At 42.2% G+C, this 19636-nt stretch overlaps 3 protein-coding genes across 4 annotated transcripts in view; all 3 read right to left on the bottom strand.

Annotated features, from left to right (window-relative positions):
* Nucleotides 1–6179, bottom strand: part of mgat4a (alpha-1,3-mannosyl-glycoprotein 4-beta-N-acetylglucosaminyltransferase A) — a 28949-nt gene extending 22770 nt beyond the window's left edge. Inside the window, exon 1 of the mRNA XM_058082504.1 lies at nucleotides 5345–6179. Within this exon, the coding sequence (XP_057938487.1) occupies nucleotides 5345–5438 (94 nt within the window). The 5' untranslated portion in view covers nucleotides 5439–6179. The remainder of the gene's footprint in view (nucleotides 1–5344) is intronic.
* Nucleotides 6180–6808: 629 nt separating this feature from the next.
* Nucleotides 6809–9950, bottom strand: creg2 (cellular repressor of E1A-stimulated genes 2). The gene is made up of 4 exons (XM_058081115.1): nucleotides 9458–9950; nucleotides 7872–8041; nucleotides 7684–7797; nucleotides 6809–7592 (listed from the first exon to the last, which is right to left on the bottom strand). The coding sequence occupies exons 1-4, from the start codon at nucleotides 9863–9865 to the stop codon at nucleotides 7451–7453; spliced, it is 834 nt and encodes a 277-aa protein (XP_057937098.1). The 5' UTR covers nucleotides 9866–9950; the 3' UTR covers nucleotides 6809–7450.
* Nucleotides 9951–10100: 150 nt separating this feature from the next.
* Nucleotides 10101–19629, bottom strand: cracdla (cracd like a). 2 transcript variants are annotated; one of them, XM_058081111.1, is made up of 10 exons: nucleotides 19526–19629; nucleotides 17252–17302; nucleotides 17033–17177; nucleotides 16391–16526; nucleotides 15473–15637; nucleotides 14295–14543; nucleotides 13240–14218; nucleotides 11609–12366; nucleotides 11488–11533; nucleotides 10101–11378 (listed from the first exon to the last, which is right to left on the bottom strand). In XM_058081111.1, exons 2-10 carry the CDS (start codon nucleotides 17298–17300, stop codon nucleotides 11188–11190), a joined length of 2718 nt encoding a protein of 905 aa, XP_057937094.1. In that variant the 5' UTR covers nucleotides 17301–17302; nucleotides 19526–19629; the 3' UTR covers nucleotides 10101–11187. The 2 variants fall into 2 exon arrangements, with proteins under 2 accessions (XP_057937094.1, XP_057937093.1); XM_058081110.1 differs by having other exon boundaries at nucleotides 10106–11378; nucleotides 13240–14221.
* Between the last annotated feature and the right edge of the window lie 7 nt (nucleotides 19630–19636).

The following is a 19636-nucleotide window of genomic DNA, read 5'->3' as shown; positions in this document are numbered from 1 at the left end:
CACCCTGTCTAATTGTGCTAAAATAAAGATATTAATATTTGTATTAGCATTGCGACCACAAGCATTGAGGATTTTGTTGCAATGTGTGCAGAGGCTGACAACTCATAAGGTTAATCACGCTAGCCATTTCTGCAATATCAGGCCAAATTGTCCAATTATTCACTGCACACACTCTATGGTGGCAATGGTATTGCAAAAATGGAATTCCACAGAATTTACATGGAATTTTATTTATTTTTTTATTAAAGGAATGCATAGGGCCCCGATTTAACAATTAATCCTCTACTAAAACTGTAATGCTTAAAAGATTTACTGGTTCTGAAGAAAAAAAATGCTAAAACAAAACATGAATGTTTGTATTAAGGCTTTTTGAACTATCTATTGGGGAATTTCAAAATAAGAGTGTGACAAAATAGCGATGTGCTGAACTGTTCATGATATCTTGTCCTCAAAACACTTGCTGTTTAACTAACAAACACATTATGTGAAGAAAGAAGACACATAATTTATACTGTTTTAAATTAAGCAGGATAGAGGTCTGTTGAAGAAATATTTTATTCTGTTAATTTTATTCATGCAGCATGAAAATAAATCCTTGAAGAGTTTCACATTACGCTAAACTAAAACATGCATCTAACTAAGTTCAGGTTCGAGTCAAATAAATATCTAAATGTATAAATATCTCTGTGTAAATGATCAGTCATCTAGGTCATGGTAATTGTAGTATACGGCGTGTTTCTCACAAAAATGAAAACAAAAAAACAACTCAGTCAACAAGGATGTGCATTCTCCCCACTCCAGTGTTAAAAAATATTAGAGAATAGGGAAGGGAGCCACATGCGGCTCCAGAACCGGAGGTCAAAGATAACAGGTGCACATTCAATTTATTGTACTCAACGTGCAACGTGAATCTTAAGTATGCTTCACAGCTCTCCATTTTGTTGGATTTTGGTTTCAGTTTTGAGTTCAGTTTGTACAGGGCAGATAAATAAATATTATCAGTTTCCCAATGGTACATATTACATTGTGGGGGCAGGCATGAAAACATATCTGTCCCCTAGGGGGGGCAGGACAGAAAATAACTTTGAACCACTGCTCTAAATGGAGGGAAACATGCTGGGGAATTCTGTGCAGAAGTAGATATATCTGGGTAGGAAGCAGCGTGGGACACAGGATGTTGTTAGCAGAGTAGGCGGGTGACTATAATGAGTTAACAGTGCAAGATGCCCAATCCTGTTTCCGACAGTGTAAAACCGCCCCGAAGAACAGGAGGTGGATGTACATATGTGTGTGTGTGTGTGTGAGAGAGAGATGCTAGGAAGGACACATGCAACAAAGAAGGATCCCACTTGTCTCACTGCCTTGTCAGCACACTGGTGCCTTCACATACAGAAGCCCACCGCGGGCACTTGCCATCCTCTTTCCCTCTTTTGGAATTTGGCCCGCTCCTCTCATCCTTCCAGGCCACTGAGGATTTGTCTGGCAGACCACCTCTTCCTCTCTTTAACAGCACAGAATCCAAATGCACAAACCATACATGATATGGGTAGACAACAAGTAATGACACATGCGATGAAGTATCTACACTGTGTGTGTGTGTGTGCGTGCTTGTATACATGGTCATGCTATATTTGGACTATTGTGTTTGGAACCCTGCGACAGAGGAGGAAAATTATCTATGAGGAAGGGTGGATGGGAAGGCACAAGGTCAGCAGGGAGGAAGTGGCAATTACACAACTTCCACTCTTTAAGAAAAAAAAAGTAATATAGAGTGGAAACTCAAAATTCACAATTTTGCAACCCAAGCCCAATTACACAGAGAACATACTAACGCCTTATTTTTAAAATCACAAATAATTAACTTGCTGATATAGTTAATCTTCAAACAGCTAAAATAATGCATAAGGCTAAAAATAACCAATTACCTAAAAATGTCATCCAATACTTAAGAGAGGAGAAATATGAAGAAGTACATTTGAAACACTTATATGCTAGGACTACGTTAAAAAGCCATAGCATTTCAGTATGTGGAATCAAACTATGGAATGGATTGAGTAAGGACCTCAAACAATGCACAACGATGAGCCAATTCAAGAAACAATACAAGCAGTTGATGTTTGCTAAATACAAGGATGAAGAGTCTTGAACCAGTCATGATGTGCTATACATATCACTATATTGATAGTTACTATGGTAACCATTATGTCATTGTATGGTCATATCACCTCGTACTTTGGTACGAGGTCCATTATTTAAAAAACAAAAACAAACCTTAAACTGCATTAAGGAAAGCAGGAAGTGAACAAATGTAACAGTTACTGATTGTAAAAGTACCAGATGGTAGGATTTAATAAGCTTTGCTTCTTCCTACTCCTTTTGGACATGTGGAACTGATTATGTGATGCATTCAATTGTAATCTGATCAATGTTCAAATGAAATAAAACCATTACCATTACACTTTGGCCCTTTAGGCATGTAAACAATTAATAAAAAGTGTGTTATGAGGGTTTTTTTTGGCTCACTTTTGTTTTGTATTTAATCGTATCGCTATTTACAGTCATTTACTATCAAGTTCATAACTTTAATTCCGCAGTGATTGGCTAGTCATTCTGGTTGTGACAACTACCGTGTCATGATACGTTGTACAGTGGACAACGTCTGCCCTGAGCGATGCAAAGAGGGTTGAAACATCCACCATGCAGCTCAATAAGGGAGTTATATTTACTAAAATGAAAATTATTTACACTGATTTTATTGATTGGCTATGTAGTTTTATGGTTTGTATTTTTTACCTTTATGGTACAGAAAAAGAACCAGACCATGACTTTAATACTGAGGTACTGAACCATGAGGATGCTGTACCAAAAAAAATGAACACAACTAGTTGACATTATTGAGATTCATCACTCTGATGTTTCGCCATGTGATGCAACCAGACAAGAGACAATCGATGCATGAGAGTCACGATGGAGTGTTTATACAGCTGACTGACATCGGGCCCTCTTTGTTGTGCATCACATGTCCATGGAAATGTCTGAGATGTCAGAGGGGAAGAACAAAACTCCTCCAAGCTCAAAAGCTAGTACGAAAGTAGTGCAAGGCAGATATTGCATATATTTGTCATATTGGAGTTTGTGCCAGGTTTTAATGTGGTGAAAAATATTTTTTTATGCTCTGTAATCTAGGTACCTCCTTATTACTGCTTATTCCTTGATGACTTCTTCCACCTTCTGCTCTGCCTCTCCGTCCCTCCTGCATGCAGATATGAGGGAGATACAGCGCAAATCCAGACTATATCGATATCAACAATATGGTTGGTTTTGATATTGTGCTTAAAGTAAATATCAATATTTTTATAATATCGATATAAGGTATAGTATAACAATATACACTCAGTTGACACTGTGTGCCTCAATGAGTAAACCGGTCATAAACAAGTGTGAAGTACGAGTTAACTGCGCAGACCTAAGAAAAACACACAGAAAATGTTGAAAAATTCAACATTTCTGCTATGCTAAATTTAATAATTCTGGCATGCATAATTTTTGTGAACTAATCGTCAACACCGGAACCTACAGTATGTGCAAACAATGTGGGTGGGGCGTATCAAAGCTTAATGGGTTCACAAAAGAGGACCAAATAATGCCACGTTTGGTTCACAGATGCAGGAAATGGTGGTGACAATGCATACCCATGCAAAAACAACATACATCGCGAGTACTATGTCGTGCACTAGATGTAAACATTACTTAAATCATCCAGGTCAACCGTGTTCAACTACTACTATAAACACTATACTACAAAAAATCAAACTGGGAGGCAAAATTGTATATGATTTCACCACTACAACATCACTTTCCTCAGCTCTAGGGGAGTTAGCTTGTCTTGCCTGTGTTGGCTTAGCTCTAGCTGAGCCTTCTGGTGATCTGCTAAATTTGCACTGCATGTTATTTGCATTGCTTCGCTCATTTGCCCGATAGACAAAGCATCTTCAAATAGGAATGCAGGTTTGTCTTCAAACACCTAAAACTGTCAGCAGAACATCGTTACACTAACACCCGGGTGAAGATGACAAATGAAATGGCAGCACAGTGACTGAGAGAAGGAAATGTGAATGTCAGCTGTGTCGTTACATTCATAGTACAGTAGCTGCCAGTAAATATACATTTCATATTGTCCAAACTAATCAATGCTATTTTTGACAATCCTTACTCGATGTCTAGTGTTTGATGTATTGTAGGGCTATCACGAGACAGTACACGAGCGTGCTAGCAATATTAACAAGCTAACATTAGCATGCTAACACCTTTATATACGTGTCTCGCTTCAAAATCCAAGGAAACAAAGCCGGAATAGGTGACGATTCTGGAAGATCTAGATAACTGCTCTATAGGAGTCCACAACTCAATACAAAGGGCCAAAATTTAGTGCAATCGGTCCCTTTTAACACTGCACAAGGTTTATAGCATCATTATTTTAACTCCTGGTTTATTGATATCTTTTCACACAATCTTGTCCGTTCATGCAGGAAAAAAACAAATGATGGAAAGGAAAATATTTTAAGTGTCAACAAGTAAATAACACAGTGTGAATGAAAATGCAAATAATGCACAAGGCTAAAAATAACCAAATACCTAAAAATGTCATCCAATACTATTACTAAATATGATCTCAGGGAAGAACTAAATTTGAAACACTTATATGCTAGGACTACGTTAAAAAGCCATAGCATTTCAGTATGTGGAATCAAACTATGGAATGGATTGAGTAAGGACCTCAAACAATGCACAACGATGAGCCAATTCAAGAAACAATACAAGCAGTTGATGTTTGCTAAATACAAGGATGAAGAGTCTTGAACCAGTCATGATGTGCTATACATATCACTATATTGACACTTACTATGGTACACATTATGTCATTGGATGGTCATATCACCTCGAACTTCGGTACGTGACAAAAAAAAAAATACCTGAAATTATATTAGAAAGGCAGGAAGTGAACAAATGTAACAGTTACTGACTGATTCTAGATGGAGGGGTAGGATTTAATAAGCTTTGCTTCTTCCTACTCCTTTTGGACATGTGGAACTGTGAACTGATTATGTGATCACTCAATTGTAATCTGATGCATGTTCAAATGGAATAAAACCATTACCATTACCATATGATATTAGGTCTGGAAACAAACATACCATCCCGATACCCACTCCAAAAACTCTCCAGGAATGAACAGTTAAGGAAGCAGGGGAAAATCCAAAGCACTTGAAGCGCCAAAACCAAAATACCTGTTGTCAAAAATACCAAATCATACCACGCCATGCCATGGCTGTGGTGAGCCTACCTTTGCCATTCTGCCAGGCTGTGTACCAGGACAAGCTGAGGAAAGACGTGAAGAAGATAATCGCAGTGGCCACAGTTCCATTTCTGAGCCTCATTTCATTTCACCGAAGCCTCGCTTGTGTTGCGGCTGCCCTCCGATGCCTCCAAGACGTGCGGAGGCTCGGCCAGGCGGGGCGTCGATGGTTACGAAGCTCCCACCGAATGTGTGCCCCGCACTTCGGACTTGGGAACCAAGACGTCGCGGCTGGCTCCTCCTGATGGGTGGTCCGCTTTACGAGTCAACGATATTCCGTGTCAGAGGGAATTCGTTTACATAGCGCGTTAGATGGGTGAGGGTTAGCTGCCGGTGCTGTCCATTTCTTCCAAGAGGAGCTCCGATGGTCTACGAGTCACGAGCAGGAAGCATTGCGGCTAAGAATTCCTGTGTGTGTTTCACTGGCAGCTGATGATGAAACCTCCCGCGTTATGCTGCTAGCTGTCTTTTTGTTTTTTGATCGTCTGCGCCCCAAACTCACGCCTGCTGCTACAATAAGCAACAGATGTCAAACCCGAAAGCTGTCTTTACCTACTTTTTCCTTTCCGATAAATTCTGTGTTCGACGTTTATTAGCCAGTTCTCGAGCCGCCGAGCTAACATCAATACATGCCAACTGTAACCAATAATACAAAATTGAATTAATATACTCCCCGCAAAACGCCTAGTTTACTATGATAAACTCCATAAATGTCAACTTTACAGGTTAGCATTCCGATTAAAAACGAAAGTGGTGCATTTGCCCCCAAAACTGAACTGTGTGGCTTCCTATCGTTCATTACCTTCCGTGTATGCGCTAGTTTCCGGTACCACCTTTCCAAAATAAAGTAAAATGGTAGCCGCATTTTCAGCAATAAGAAACATTATTTCACTAAAGGAATTTGATGTTTCTAGTTTTTAATTTCGTTTTAAATAAACAGTGCATCTCAAACATCGATTAAGATGTAGCTTTGTGTTAGTACCAAGTTCTCGTGCGTTACCGGAAGTAAACCAAGTGCAACTTATTTGACTCAACAATGTCAAATCTAAATCGCCATCTAGTGGCTTTTTGATGTAGTACAAACCCTACCACTGAAAAACAATCATGACGACACCCCCCCCCCCCCCCCCCATTTCTAGTTCCGTGCCTGGGCAAAATTGAATTAATTTAATTTACATTGCAAAGAAGAGGATCTCGTATGACTTGTTTAACGAGTATGCTTCATTAATCAGCGTCATGTTAAAATTGGATGACGACCGCTGCAACTCTAGAGCTAAGGGGGAGACCACTGTGAAACATGTACATACAGTCCACCGTTCACAATCCTTCTGACTTTTTGGGTTTCAGACAAGCTCACAGTGGTCAAAACGGTTTTGTGATGCAAATGCATTACTCTTTTGAACACATATTGTTCTGAGAAGTTATAGCAAAAAGCCGAAATAATAGCAAGAATATGCAAGCATTCTTTAATTAAAGAAAAAAAAACCACCAAATTTTAGGTGAACCTCAATACATTACATGATTCACTTTCCGGCAGCACATCGGTATAGTGGTTGGCACTTCTGCCTCACAGTTAAGAGATTCGGGTTAAAATCTCCTCTGTGCGGACTTTGCATGTCCAGAACGTACCCCACCTCAGCTTGGATAGGATACATCATATCGATGCACATTCAATGCAAGCTGTGATATCACATACCATTCAATTCAGTTAGCTAGTTTGCTAGCATCTCCACTTGGCCATCTTTGTGTGGAGTTTGCCTATTCTCCCTGGTTTTCTCGCAAAAACATGCATGCTAGCTTAATAGGCCACTCCAAATTGTCCATATTGTCCGTATGAATGTGAGTGTGAATGGTTGTCTATATGTGCCCTGTGATTGGCTGGCGACCAGTCCAGGGTGTACCCCGCCTCAGACCCAAATGAGGATAAGCAGCACAGAAGATGGCTGGATGGATAGTTTGCTAGCTTTACACCCCAGATTAAATCAGCAATCAATTAAAACCACTTATTCATAGCTTCTCTTGGAATCTTAAACACATCTGTGATTTTTTTTTTTTTAGGCTGACTGATGTGATGATGCTGAGGAAGCGGTTTCCTCAGAAGGGCAAAGCTCTGAAGTATTCCTCCAGCGGAATGAGCGATGTGCCTCCGAGCCAGTCCTGCAGCCAGACTTGGATGAGATCCAGCTTCATGAAGAACCACTCGTGTCCCACAGGCCACTTTGCCATCTGGGGATGCCTGTAAAACAAAAACAGAGTGGTATTTTAAGACACTGCAAGTGTGCCAAATGTTGCTTTGATTCCCAGCCAGCAAACATTTCTCCTCCTACCTGGAGAACATTGCCTCCTTGGCAAAGGCGAGCTCCTCTGGAGCTATCTCCACCATCTTGCCTGTCAGCGTGAGTCGGGCACACCTAGGATCTTCTGGATCATACACCATTTGTCTTGAGACACATAAGGGAAAGTTAGCGAAAAAAAAAAGACCACAACAATACAATGTGTAGTATTATACACTCGCCTGCATAAATCCCCTTCAGCCTCTGAAAATGTGACAGAAGCGAAAGGGTTCGCTTGCAAGTCCACCACTGTGATATCCTTGGGGGTCATATAAAAATAGATGACTCCGGTGCTGTTATCCACTGGTCCATCGCTGACAGAGAAAATGTTCCCAAAGGGGACGCCTTTGATCTGAACACACACAAATGAACAGGTCTCTTAGTCAATTTCAAAGATTCATAGTGTGGAAAATAATTCAGTGTATACACCGAATTACTACACTAGTAATGTGAACACACAGCCTTGTAAGGTTAACTCATTTTTTAATGAGTACTGCTTTCTGAACATAACATAGACCTTTAAGTTATATGAACTTGGATTTTATAGTTAACTTAACTAATGATCTTGACACTCAATGTTACTGCCATGACATGAGTTGTCTAAACAGTTATTTTCAGCTTCAAATTACTGCTTCACCTTACTTGGAAATTTTGAGGCTTTTTCAAGTAACGTCAACAAATTAAATTTTACAGTGTAACAACAGGAATACATGTTTTATGAAAATGACAGACTATTTCCATTATTTCCCATGAGTAATAGCACTATCGGATCTTGATTTCCAAATGAAACATTTGCTTTCGCCAGAGAACAGGACCTTGGACCATGGCCAACAGTCCAATTCTTTTTATCCAAAGCCCAGGTCATATTTATTAGCAAACTGTGTATGTTGAGAATGAGTAACAGTTTGAGTACAGTCTGAATATTCGAATATTGTGACACATGGATTTGGGGTTTTCTTGAGCTGTACGCATACCTCTACGGCTGGGCAAATGTTTTGACTCGCGGGCCGCATTGCTTTAACAAAATTTATGGGGGTGCCAGACTATATATTTTACACGTAACAGTCCACCTGGAAGTATTATATCTGTAAAAGTGTGTGTTGTGTCCCTTTTTTTCAGGAGCACTTTTGATAAAACAGCTACTTAAACTACCAAAAGGTTGGCTCAAGCCGTGATGCCAGGTTGTATTTTAAGTTTAAATTAAATACTTTGGAAAGAGGGCGACACGGCGGTCGAGTGGTTAGCGCGCAGGCCTCACAGCTAGGAGCCCCTCAGCCATCTCTGTGTGGAGTTTGCATGTTCTCCCTGTGCATGCGTGGGTTTTCTCCGGGTACTCCGGTTTCCTCCCACATTCCAAAAACATGCTAGGTTAATTGGCGACTCCAAATTGTCCATAGGTATGAATGTGAGTGTGAAGGGTTGTTTGTCTATATGTGCCCTGTGATTGGCTGGCGACCAGTCCAGGGTGTACCCCGCCTCTCGCCCGAAGACAGCTGGGATAGGCTCCAGCACCCCCGCGACCTTCGTGAGGAAAAAGCGGTAGAAAATGAATGAACTTTGGAAAGAACAGGTGGGCCGTATTCAAACACTTGGCGGGCCGGATGTGGCCCCCGGCGCCTTAGTTTGCCCACACCTGCTCTACACTGTCAAACACATACGACATATGTCACAGGACTAATTAAACTCGTACGTCAAGGTACCACTGTATATTTTGTGATGTAATATATTGAATATGATATTCAAGCAGTTAAAGGTGTACCATTCCTACCTGGTCTTGAGTGGAAATGGTAGCCAGGCATCCCCAGTCGCTGCTATGAGCGATGTACCGAGCCGTCCTGGCGGTCTCCTGGTGAGGGGGAGGGTCCTTTCCACCGCCCGCCTTTGTATTCTTCTCCCGCCTGTAGGAGAACAGAGGAGAACGACTCTGCACCGCACTGGAGTCAACCTCTGGCTCCATTTGCTCCTCGGGACTCTCCCGGAGGACGTTCGGGGAGGGATACGCCTGCTTCCATAAACCGCCACCATTCACGAGCAAAGCCGGCGCGACTTCCTCCGACAGGTCGGCGTCTCCCACCACATCGTTGGCGGCGACCACCCAGGAGACCGAGCTCCTCAGAGTGTAGCCCCGACACAGAGCTGCCAACACTGGCAGTATTAAGTACAAAGTTAACCTCATGAATTCTGACAATGGCGGCCTTCTCTCTGGTGTTTACATGGTATCTTTTAGTCACATGTTGTCGCGAGCACCAATCGCGTTCGTATTCTACGACCAATCAGAGGCAGTTTCTTCAAGGGTCCAAACATTTGACCAATCACTGACGAGAATTGTCTTGCCCGCCTTTCATAAGCTTGAAATCAAGGACAAAAAAACAAGCAGTGGATGTACTCATATAATTCCACTATAATAATCTACTCAATGAAAACCCTAACATATATATTTTAAATTCAATTTTATTGTTGGCCAGTTATAATCATTAGTGTTACTTTTTTTACTTTTTAAGCCTGTTTTGGCACAAATTACTTCTAGAAGTGTACTGAAAAGTTGATTCCAACATATATATTTTAAATTCATTTTATTGTTTGCAAGTTATAATCATTAGTGTTACTTTTTTTTACTTTTTAAGCCTGTTTTGGCATGAATTACTTCTAGAAGTGTACTGAACAGTTGATTCCACACTTGTACGTATGCATCCTAATGGTATGTTTACCTGTATGTTATGAGAGCCATTTTCCTCACTAAGCCACTCACTGATCTTTGCCTCTTCACCTCACCTCACCTCACCTCACCTCACCTGAAAGCCAGCAACACACACATTAAATATTTGTTTTATTATATAATAATAATTAATAATTTTGTTAATATTATGAAAGTGAAATTACATCCAGAAACATTTATCTTAAAGTGGTGGAATGGATTTTTTAAATTCACATTGTAATAATTAACATGGCAAATGTACAGTATATTACAGTTCAATATCCAAGCCTTTTGAACAGCCTTAAAAATGTGTTGAAAGTTTGAACCCTGTATGTTCCAAGGTGTTGTTTCACCAAACAGACATACCGCAAATAAATCAATAACTTTTTACAGTCACGTAATAATATATTCCCTCACATTTCAGCAAGGATTTTTTTTAGGAAGTCAACTTGGGATATATTTTAAGAGTAGTCAGTGTACAGCTTGTGTACCTGTATAGAGGTACTATCCACTGAACACGAGTTAACATGTAGCCATTATTGTCTGAATAGCTTGCAGCACAAGTGAGTATCAAGATAATGGTGTCTTGCCCACAGTGGTGGGTACGGTCATGGTCTTGGGCTGCATGAGTGCTGCCACCTGAATTTCACTTATGTTCAGAGGCCCGTAAATCTATACTTAGTACCCTGACTACTATAAAGTATATCTATATTTACTATCTATAGTATTGTCCCGTAACAAAAAAATGAGTTGCTAAAATGTGAGGGGCGTGTTTACGTTTGTGAGAAACTATGTTAATCCTTTCAGTCCATTGTCTTGTCACTCCATGCCATGGACTTCCTCTTGGCCAGTTCCATCCAGGAAGGCTGATCACCGTCAGGCGTGGACCTCATTGTAGGTGGAAGTATAGGTGACGAAGAAGGCGACAAGGAGGACGCTAGGTTTTTCCGCATCCACTTCTCCTCCAGAGGAACGCTGGTGGGGCTCTGGGTGTCTGAAAGACAAAACGACGTGACTTTGCTGCAAATCACATTTGGAATGCAATGCACCTGCATGTTTAAACCCTTCGTTCCCTTGGGTTTTTGTCTCTGCGAGGGGTTCACCTGATGTCTTTGAGGCTTCCATTTGTGGTTTCCTAAGAGGATCCGCCTAAGAGGATATTAAAAAGATGTTGCTGTTTCTGGTGAAAAGAAAGAGGGATGACGGTAGTAAACAAATACAAACCCCCTTGGCTCCAGCAGTCCACTCTGCACGTCTCTCCAGAAAGGCAGCCTTCTCACTGACGGATCCAGCCCATCCTCCCCTCTTCCCTAATAGTGATGGGCTCTCTTTTTCCAGGAATTCCCTTTGCTCTTCATCTACTGCAGGTGATGTGACAGCACCCGTTTGGGCTGATGTTGTAGATTTGGGCAAAGTTGGGATTGGCTGGAGACCTCGGTAGCTCCTAGATGATGGGCCTGACTGTACAAGGGATGGAGTGACTGGTCCACATGAAGATGGGATTTCTGATTGGGGAGAAGCATGCGAGGGGGATTGGCTCGCATATTGATTTGTCAGCACAGATTGATGGGAGACAACATGTGGGAAACACTGTGCTTGCGGTACTTCTGGTTCTGTCCAACTCTTGATTGTTGTCTTACTTTGCTCAGTGGCTCCTGTAGTACTCTCAACCTGTACAGGCTTCACACTTTCCTGCAGACCTACAATGTGAGACTTGACTTGTTTCCCATTTACAACTTCACCAGGATTTGGCAGTTGTGTTGATGTTTGTGGACATGTGGTGGATTGCCCCCCTGAAAAGTCCTTGGGAAACCTTCTTGAAAAAAGTTGCTGGAGACTTCTGGTCTTTTCCATTGCCAGACTCACCCAGGACACTTCGGGTGAAGTACTCTGTGGTGCAGACTGAGGCTCCAGAGATAGGTTTGAGGAGGTGGTTTGGGTTTCTGTTGGCAAGGCGGGAGCATTGCTTGTAAGGGCTGGATCTGTGGATAGAACATAGAAGCATTGTTTCAGTCTTTCACATAGACTACGTTGACTTTGCAGGGTTTGATGCCCAATTTGGATTTTTTTGTACATTACCCCCCAAAATTGCAACATGTTCATGTGAAGGCACAGCGTCCGGAAAGTGACGTTGATGCGCAAATGCATGTGATGTGCGATCCCACTTATTTCATTTCCAATCCGATAGTGGGTACACTTCAGGCTGGTATTGGAGATACCGATACTTTGTGAGAATACATGCAATGTGTCTGGTACATTTTAGAAAGGCATGTTGGTCTAGTGGTTAGCGCGCAGACCTCACAGCTAGGAGACCAGGGTTCAATTCCACCCTCGGCCATCTATGTGTGGAGTTTGCATGTTCTCCCCGTGCATGCGTGGGTTTTCTCCGGGTACTCCGGTTTCCTCCCACATTTCAAAAACATGCTAGGTTAATTGGCGACTCCAAATTGTCCATAGGTATGAATGTGAGTGTGAATGGTTGTTTGTCTATATGTGCCCTGTGATTGGCTGGCGACCAGTCTCGCCCGAAGACAGCTGGGATAGGCTCCAGCACCCCCCGCGACCCTCGTGAGGAAAAGTGGTAGAAAATGAATGAATTAATGAATATTTCAAATCAAGTCATCCTAGTAATTTATTGATTTACTTTAAACCCTGACGTATAGAGGTAGTATGAGGATTTACATTAGCCAAACCAATATACAGCATCAGAAAAAAAAGGATAAAATCTTATGTCTGAAGTATCAATATTTTCCATCCATCCATTTTCTATGCTGCTTATCCTCAAAATGTAGGGGGGTGCCTCAAATGCCGTGGATGTGAACCATTGTATTACAAACGGGCAACTGTAAACTCACCTGTCAATGGAGAATCTCCTGTGGTGGTATTTCTACCTATGTTGACGGTGTTATCACTGCTTTCTTGTCTTTTCGGTCCTTCGCTTTTCTCCTCCGATGGTTTGGAATGACACCTGGAAGAGCCATCGGACCAGAATCTCATGGAGTTCGATGTTGAGCGGAGTTTAAAGCCAAACACTGTCTTTCGTTCTTCTTCCAGAACTTCCTCCTTGGCCTCCACCGCCTCTGATGGACTGATGGTTTTAGAGCCTGTCTCAGATTCCACATTTTTCAGGCTGTTCTGCCTTTCCCATCGAAGAACGGAGCTTTTCTGCTCTTGTCGAAGTCTTCCCATGGTGAAGGGTCTCTCTTTGGGTTGTGGTACTTTTTGTTCCTCCAAGCTTGAAGGAGCTATAGCGTCGGCTCCTACCTTGTGTCTACTTCCACCCGCAAAACTGCCCGATCGTGGTCTGTCCTCAGTGCGGCTTTTGGCAGAAGTGATGGCGAAGTGGAAAGACCCAGACCCGGGTCTTTTTATCCCTCTTATGCTATCTGCTTCACAATGATCCGGATGACAAACTGGTGAGGACTTGGACACCACCGAGCCACAGCTTGTGGGGACATTCTTTAAATCAGATGGTTCAGTCTTCCTTAGGATATAGCTGTTGTCGTGGGTCTTGACAGGAAACTCGGAATCCCCAGTGGTTCCCTTCATTTCCAAAGAGGAATGTGGTCTCTGGATTGATGTTCCGACTCCGTGTCTTTGAAGCTTCACTTGAAGAACCCGGGAGCATACAGGGGATAGTCTTCCAGGTAAGGCTAGGTCTGATACAGTACAAGATGTAGGTGCTGCCTCTGAAAGGGGATCCAGTTTGGAAGATTTTGGAGATGTTATAGAAACATTGGTTACATCCTGTCGTCTTTCCAATGCTTCCTCCTTGGGTCCAAGATCTGTTGCAGGTACAGTATGGTTGTTTAGGTTGTCCGCCTTACAACCAGGCTGCTGAAAATAGACCAAAGTCCACGTAAGAAAAAAAACATTTGTTTGTAAACGTTCTACAAATGGCTTCACTCACATCCAAAACCCTCCTCTTGGTGCTGGCCCTCTGGTTTCGGGGCTTGACAGACATCCGGTGTCGAGCCGCGGATGTGTCCAAGCAAGGGATATACTGGACTGAAGAGGTAAAGTCCAGCGGGGACTCACAAGAAGGGGTGTCGGTCGAGGTGGGGAGGGTGAACGTCGGTGATGGGGTGGTGGGTCTGGATTTGGCGGCGGAAGGTTTGAAGATGGGCGGGAGCGAGCAAGAGATCGGCTGGGATATAGCCTGAGGAGTAAAGTATATTGAAATATACGAATATTGTTATAATGCTACATGTCCTAGGAAATCACAGTACAAATTATAATATAAAACCTCAAGATGAAACAACTTGGGTTCTGCAGAAGGACATTGATCCAAAACACACCAGCAAGGGAAGACGACTTTGGAGTGACCTTGTGAAAGTCCTGACCTGAATCCCGTTAAGATGCTGTGGCATAACCACTTTGAGCATTAGTTAAGTCTATACAGTGTTTTGCTTTTTCTTTAGATGCGTTTGTGAGAGGAGGAACATACAAAATAAGTTAAACTCCAGAGTCTCAAAATTGTTGTTTTTATGTTTTACCATTGACAGTGGTTAACTTCCTTTTACGCTTGCTTTACGGTTGCTAATTAGCTTTCATTATTTTCTTCATTAAAAACTGAATGTTATTACCATGTACTAGGGTGTAGTGGTTAACTTAAAAATACTTAAAAATAAGCAATAACGGGCGGCACGGCGGTCGTGTGGTTAGCGTGCAGACCTCACAGCTAGGAGACCAGGGTTCAATCCCATCTCTGTGTGGAGTTTGCATGTTCTCCCCGTGCATGCGTGGGTTTTCTCCGGGTACTCTGGTTTCCTCCCACATTCCAAAAACATGCTAGGTTAATTGGCGACTCCAAATTGTCCATAGGTATGAATGTGAGTGTGAATGGTTGTTAGTCCATATGTGCTCTGTGATTGGCTGGCCACCAGTCCAGGGTGTACCCCGCCTCTCGTGCAAAGACAGCTGGGATAGGCTCCATCACCCCCCCAGAATTCTTGGCAGCACCCCTGAGTATTAATAAAGTTGTCATTATGGTGACTGTTTGACTCTGGAACGGATTAATTAGACTTATATCATTTTCTATGGGCCAATCTGAATAAATCAGGGGCCATCCATCCATTCATAAAATACCTTGCTGAGGAGTCCATGGGTCGGAACGTCCCCCGCTGCTGAGATCTCAGGAAGCTTAAGCGAAGAAACGCTGTCCTCCGAGTGACCTCCTACATTATCTTGTTGCCTGACTGGCAGAATCAGGGGAGGAGGCCCCAGATGCATCTTCTGCTGCTGAAGCTTCATCTGTGAAAAACATCATCTTAGATGTCAAGTTAGATGTCAGGGGGGTGCTGGAGCCTATCCCAGCTGTCTTCGGGCGAGAGGCTGGGTACACCCTGGACTGGTGGCCAGCCAATCACAGGGCACATATAGACAAACAACCATTCACACTCACATTCATACCTATGGACAATTTGGAGTCGCCAATTAACCTAGCATGTTTTTGGAATGTGGGAGGAAACCGGAGTACCCGGAGAAAACCCACGCATGCACGGGCAGAACATGCAAACTGGAATTGAACTCGGGTCTCCTAGCTGTGAGGTCTGCGGGCCAACCACTCGACCGCCGGCTGCAACAACTATGAACAATAAATCATTGGATATCATGAGTATGTCAATCTAGGATAAAATGGGATGAAATTACCAAAAGCTACCCAGCATGACTTGCGGTGGCACTATATGAGTGTTTTTTGGCATGATGGGTATTGTGTATAGATATTCCCTTGTATGCTCACATGGTGCTGTAGGTCGGTTACTTTGTGCATCTTGTGTATGGACAAGTCGTGTAGAACAGATTTGATTATTCCGACTCTCTGACTCTCATGTTGCCAGCTTCAGAATCAATGTTAAAGCATTATACGTATTTAAAGGTTAAAAAAGAATTTGGAAATGCCCGGTAGGCTGGACTACTCCACTTGGGCCACACCATGAACATGCACACATTACATTGGATTACACCACATTGGGGTCATTATGGGTAATTGACATTTTATGTTACCTGCAAAGCTTTAATTTTGCTGTGAACGTTCTCCTGCGATAAAACTCTCATCGGCTCCTCATCTGTCAGGACCTGGTCGGCCCAGAAGATGCTGTCGTGGGACAGCGCCCGGGATCCCATCATCCCTTGGGGACATCTGTTAAAAAGAGGTGAAGGTAGAAAAAGTAAAGGGCAAACTTGACTAAACTGGAGCACCTTTAAGGGTGTCTTCACACTCTAGTATGTTTTCTGTGCTTTTTTGAGTCGTTTTGAAGTGTGAACGCCATTATCTGACAAAATTTGATTAACTTGACCTCAAATGTGTACTACACGGACCAAATAAACAGACCAGTGTTAAAATGATAGCACTATAATGATTGTTGTTTTTGGAATATTGCAGTTATATCACATATTAAGTGCTTTAAACATAACATATATACGCTTTTTGGTGATATAAAAACTGGCAAATATAGCAAACTAAAAATAACCTATTCAACCGAGGAGATGAAATACTGGTTTGGAATATTTGAGTTACATCACTTAAGAGGTCCAATCAAATCCACCTAAGGCATGTTCTTCACCATGCAGCCTTGGCAAAAATGACAAAAATCCCAGCATGAATGCAAAGCAAACTGCGCTTTGTGTGTACCAATGCATACTCACGCTATATGTTCGTCTGATCCAAGCGCCTTTCCCGCGTAGATGTCACTGGCTGATTGGCTGTGTTTGGTGTCAAATTCCTCATCTGGTCTTTTACATTTCCCAAAAAGACGAGACCTCAGGAACTTTATTTTGGACTTCCTGGTTCCTAACAGACACAAGTGCACACAGTTAACATCAGACTATGTCTTCATTTCCACTCGCATTGTCATGTGATCATACCTGAGATGTCCTCAGTGCCCTCCTCCGTATCTCCACTAAAGGTCTCCATCCCTGGAAGCACAGAAAACATCCAGGAGCATTAGAGGACACGCTCACATCGTGCTCTGTAGCAGGCACACGTGTTGTTTGAACATAAACAAGCCGTGCGATAGCCTGGAGATGTGACACATGGACTTGAGTGTCAAAGGTTTATTGGTTTTATCAGGACAAGCCTATACTGTAGAGTGGTAAGGTGTGCTCCATTTTATCACCTGCGTACAATAATATGATCCACTGCAAGAACGGTAACTTTTTATACAGCTAAATAACCTGAATACTGCAACCAGCTCCGTGCAACCATGATGAATTAACATCAACATAATAGATTAATACCTATTATTGTCAATCATTACTCTGCATTGCATTGTATTTGATCCAATACTCATTGTATATACTATATACTCACTCACACAATTTTTAAGAAACAAACAACACTCAAATTTGTCTGCCACCCAGCTAAAGGACGCGTTGGTTGTTAAAGTCATTATATCCAAATGTCAATCAAAATCCCATGTGGCTTTCCCTTGTGCAAGACGAGTCATGTCCTTATGTTAATAAAGCAAGTGCAAGGATTCTGCTCTCTGATTAAAAATACAGTGGAACCTCTTAAGTTGAAGGCCCATAAAGTTGTCCAAGTTGTAAACAGACTCTAAACTAAACCAGTAAAGTGACTTTTTAATGACGTTCTTGAATGAGAGAAAAGCTTCCACTTAACGGATCCCAGCTTTGTACAAAAAAAAAAAGCAGGCTTTGCTACACATCTTAAAAATAAAACTGTGCCAACTATCCATCAGTCATCGGCATGTTAGATTTAAATGTGATCAATGTATTCCTTCAGTTCATGACGGTTGGGATGTTTTTTGGCTCACTGTGACATCACAATGGAGCCTTGTGAGAAGTCACATGCTCCATCCAGCCAGCGACTTCCTTCTATGGGCGTGCTTGGATACAGGCTGTACAAGCTGAGTGTGATCAATCACAGCGGAGGAGGTGTGTCTGGGGGCTGGATGTGTGTGTGTGTGTGGGGGGGGGTAAATTAAAACAAACCATTTTGGAAATCCAAGAAAATACAGATTGAATAGGTGCAGATTCTGGAAGATCTAGAAAGCTTGTGCAAAAGGGTCGAAAATGAGCATAACAGGTCCCCTTAAAGCGACAGACACTGTGTATAGATTTTACTACCAACACTTTTAGTGCAGATTCTGGAAGATCTAGAAAGCTTGTGCAAAGGGTCGAGAATTAGCATAACAGGTCCCCTTTAAAGCGACAAAAACTGTGTACAGATTTTACTACACTTTTACTACAACACTTTTAAAATGTCAAAATTCAAGCATCATTGCTAGAATTTGTTAAAAAACCTGACACTTCTTATCATTATATTTTTTTTTAACAAAACTGTCCTCCGTGCAGTGGTGGTCTCATCCAGCCACGGCCGAGTCTGAGACAGTATTATGTCTATGAGGGTCACAAAAACCCAGCACAGGCTGTAGGGCCACCCATTTAGTGTTAGAGAGTCATTGAAAGGTCACCTTTTCATAATATAGGGGACAGTTTTACCCTGAATTATGCTACTTGTCCTCACTAGGGTCGAGCGGCTGGGTACACCCAAGAGAGGCCATCAGCCAATCGCAGAGCACACAGAAACAGCCGTTCACACTCACATTCATACATATGGGCAATTAAGATTTAAAAAATGTTTTTGTGTCCCAATAAATGAGAGGCCAACTGTGCCCTAAATACAGGTTCCAGTGTATTAGGTGTTTACTAGGCAGAAAAGTAGCAAAATTGTGTAATAATTACAATATATTGGCGTTCAGCTGAAACACAGATGATCCTCATTAAGCCATCACAATGGCTCATCATCATCATCGTCATCATCATCATCATCCTGCCTGCAGTTGTCAACAAAGTGCGGCTCATATGGTTACTGCACGATAAAGACAAGATGTCCCAGTTCATGGATGCAAAGTCCAGACTGCACCTCTCATATCAATGCACATAACACATAAGGCCCTGACAAAAAATACGGTGTAAAGTGCACTAAATAATATAATAATACCGTTGTTTCTTATCTGATCCTCTTTTTCTTATCTATTTCATTCCTCCTCAGAACGTATGGCGGTTTTAACCTTAAACAAAAACAGGAGGATCATATAGGAGAGCCATATAAGACACAAGAAACGACAAACTTGGTACACGTCACACAATAACAGCAAAAGAACAAAAAAAAAGTACCTCAATCCGTCCTGAGACCACCTCTTGGTGTGTTTGTCCCCCCCCCCACCCTCGAGTTGTCCTGTCACCGTCCTAATGTTTGAACCTGCAGGCTTGTCGTCCACATCTGCA

The sequence above is a fragment of the Doryrhamphus excisus genome, chromosome 9 (assembly GCF_030265055.1).
Source record: "Doryrhamphus excisus isolate RoL2022-K1 chromosome 9, RoL_Dexc_1.0, whole genome shotgun sequence".
Lineage (NCBI taxonomy): Eukaryota > Metazoa > Chordata > Actinopteri > Syngnathiformes > Syngnathidae > Doryrhamphus > Doryrhamphus excisus.
Note: the sequence above shows the minus strand (reverse complement) of the source record. Positions and strands in the feature narration are given on the sequence as shown.

Bases quoted from the DNA above. Each gene is read 5' to 3' on its own strand.
- creg2 (XM_058081115.1), bottom strand. From the start codon at position 9,865: ATGAGGTTAACTTTGTACTTAATACTGCCAGTGTTGGCAGCTCTGTGT. The intron at 8,042-9,457 runs GTAGGAATGGTA...GTGTGTGTTCAG, and splicing joins CCATTTCCACTCAAGACCAG to ATCAAAGGCGTCCCCTTTGG. The intron at 7,593-7,683 runs GTAGGAGGAGAA...TTTGTTTTACAG, and splicing joins AAGGAGGCAATGTTCTCCAG to GCATCCCCAGATGGCAAAGT.
- cracdla (XM_058081110.1), bottom strand. From the start codon at position 17,300: ATGGAGACCTTTAGTGGAGATACGGAGGAGGGCACTGAGGACATCTCA. The intron at 16,527-17,032 runs GTGAGTATGCAT...TCTTTTTAACAG, and splicing joins GGATCAGACGAACATATAGC to ATGTCCCCAAGGGATGATGG. The intron at 14,544-15,472 runs GTATTTTATGAA...TTTACTCCTCAG, and splicing joins CCCATGGACTCCTCAGCAAG to GCTATATCCCAGCCGATCTC.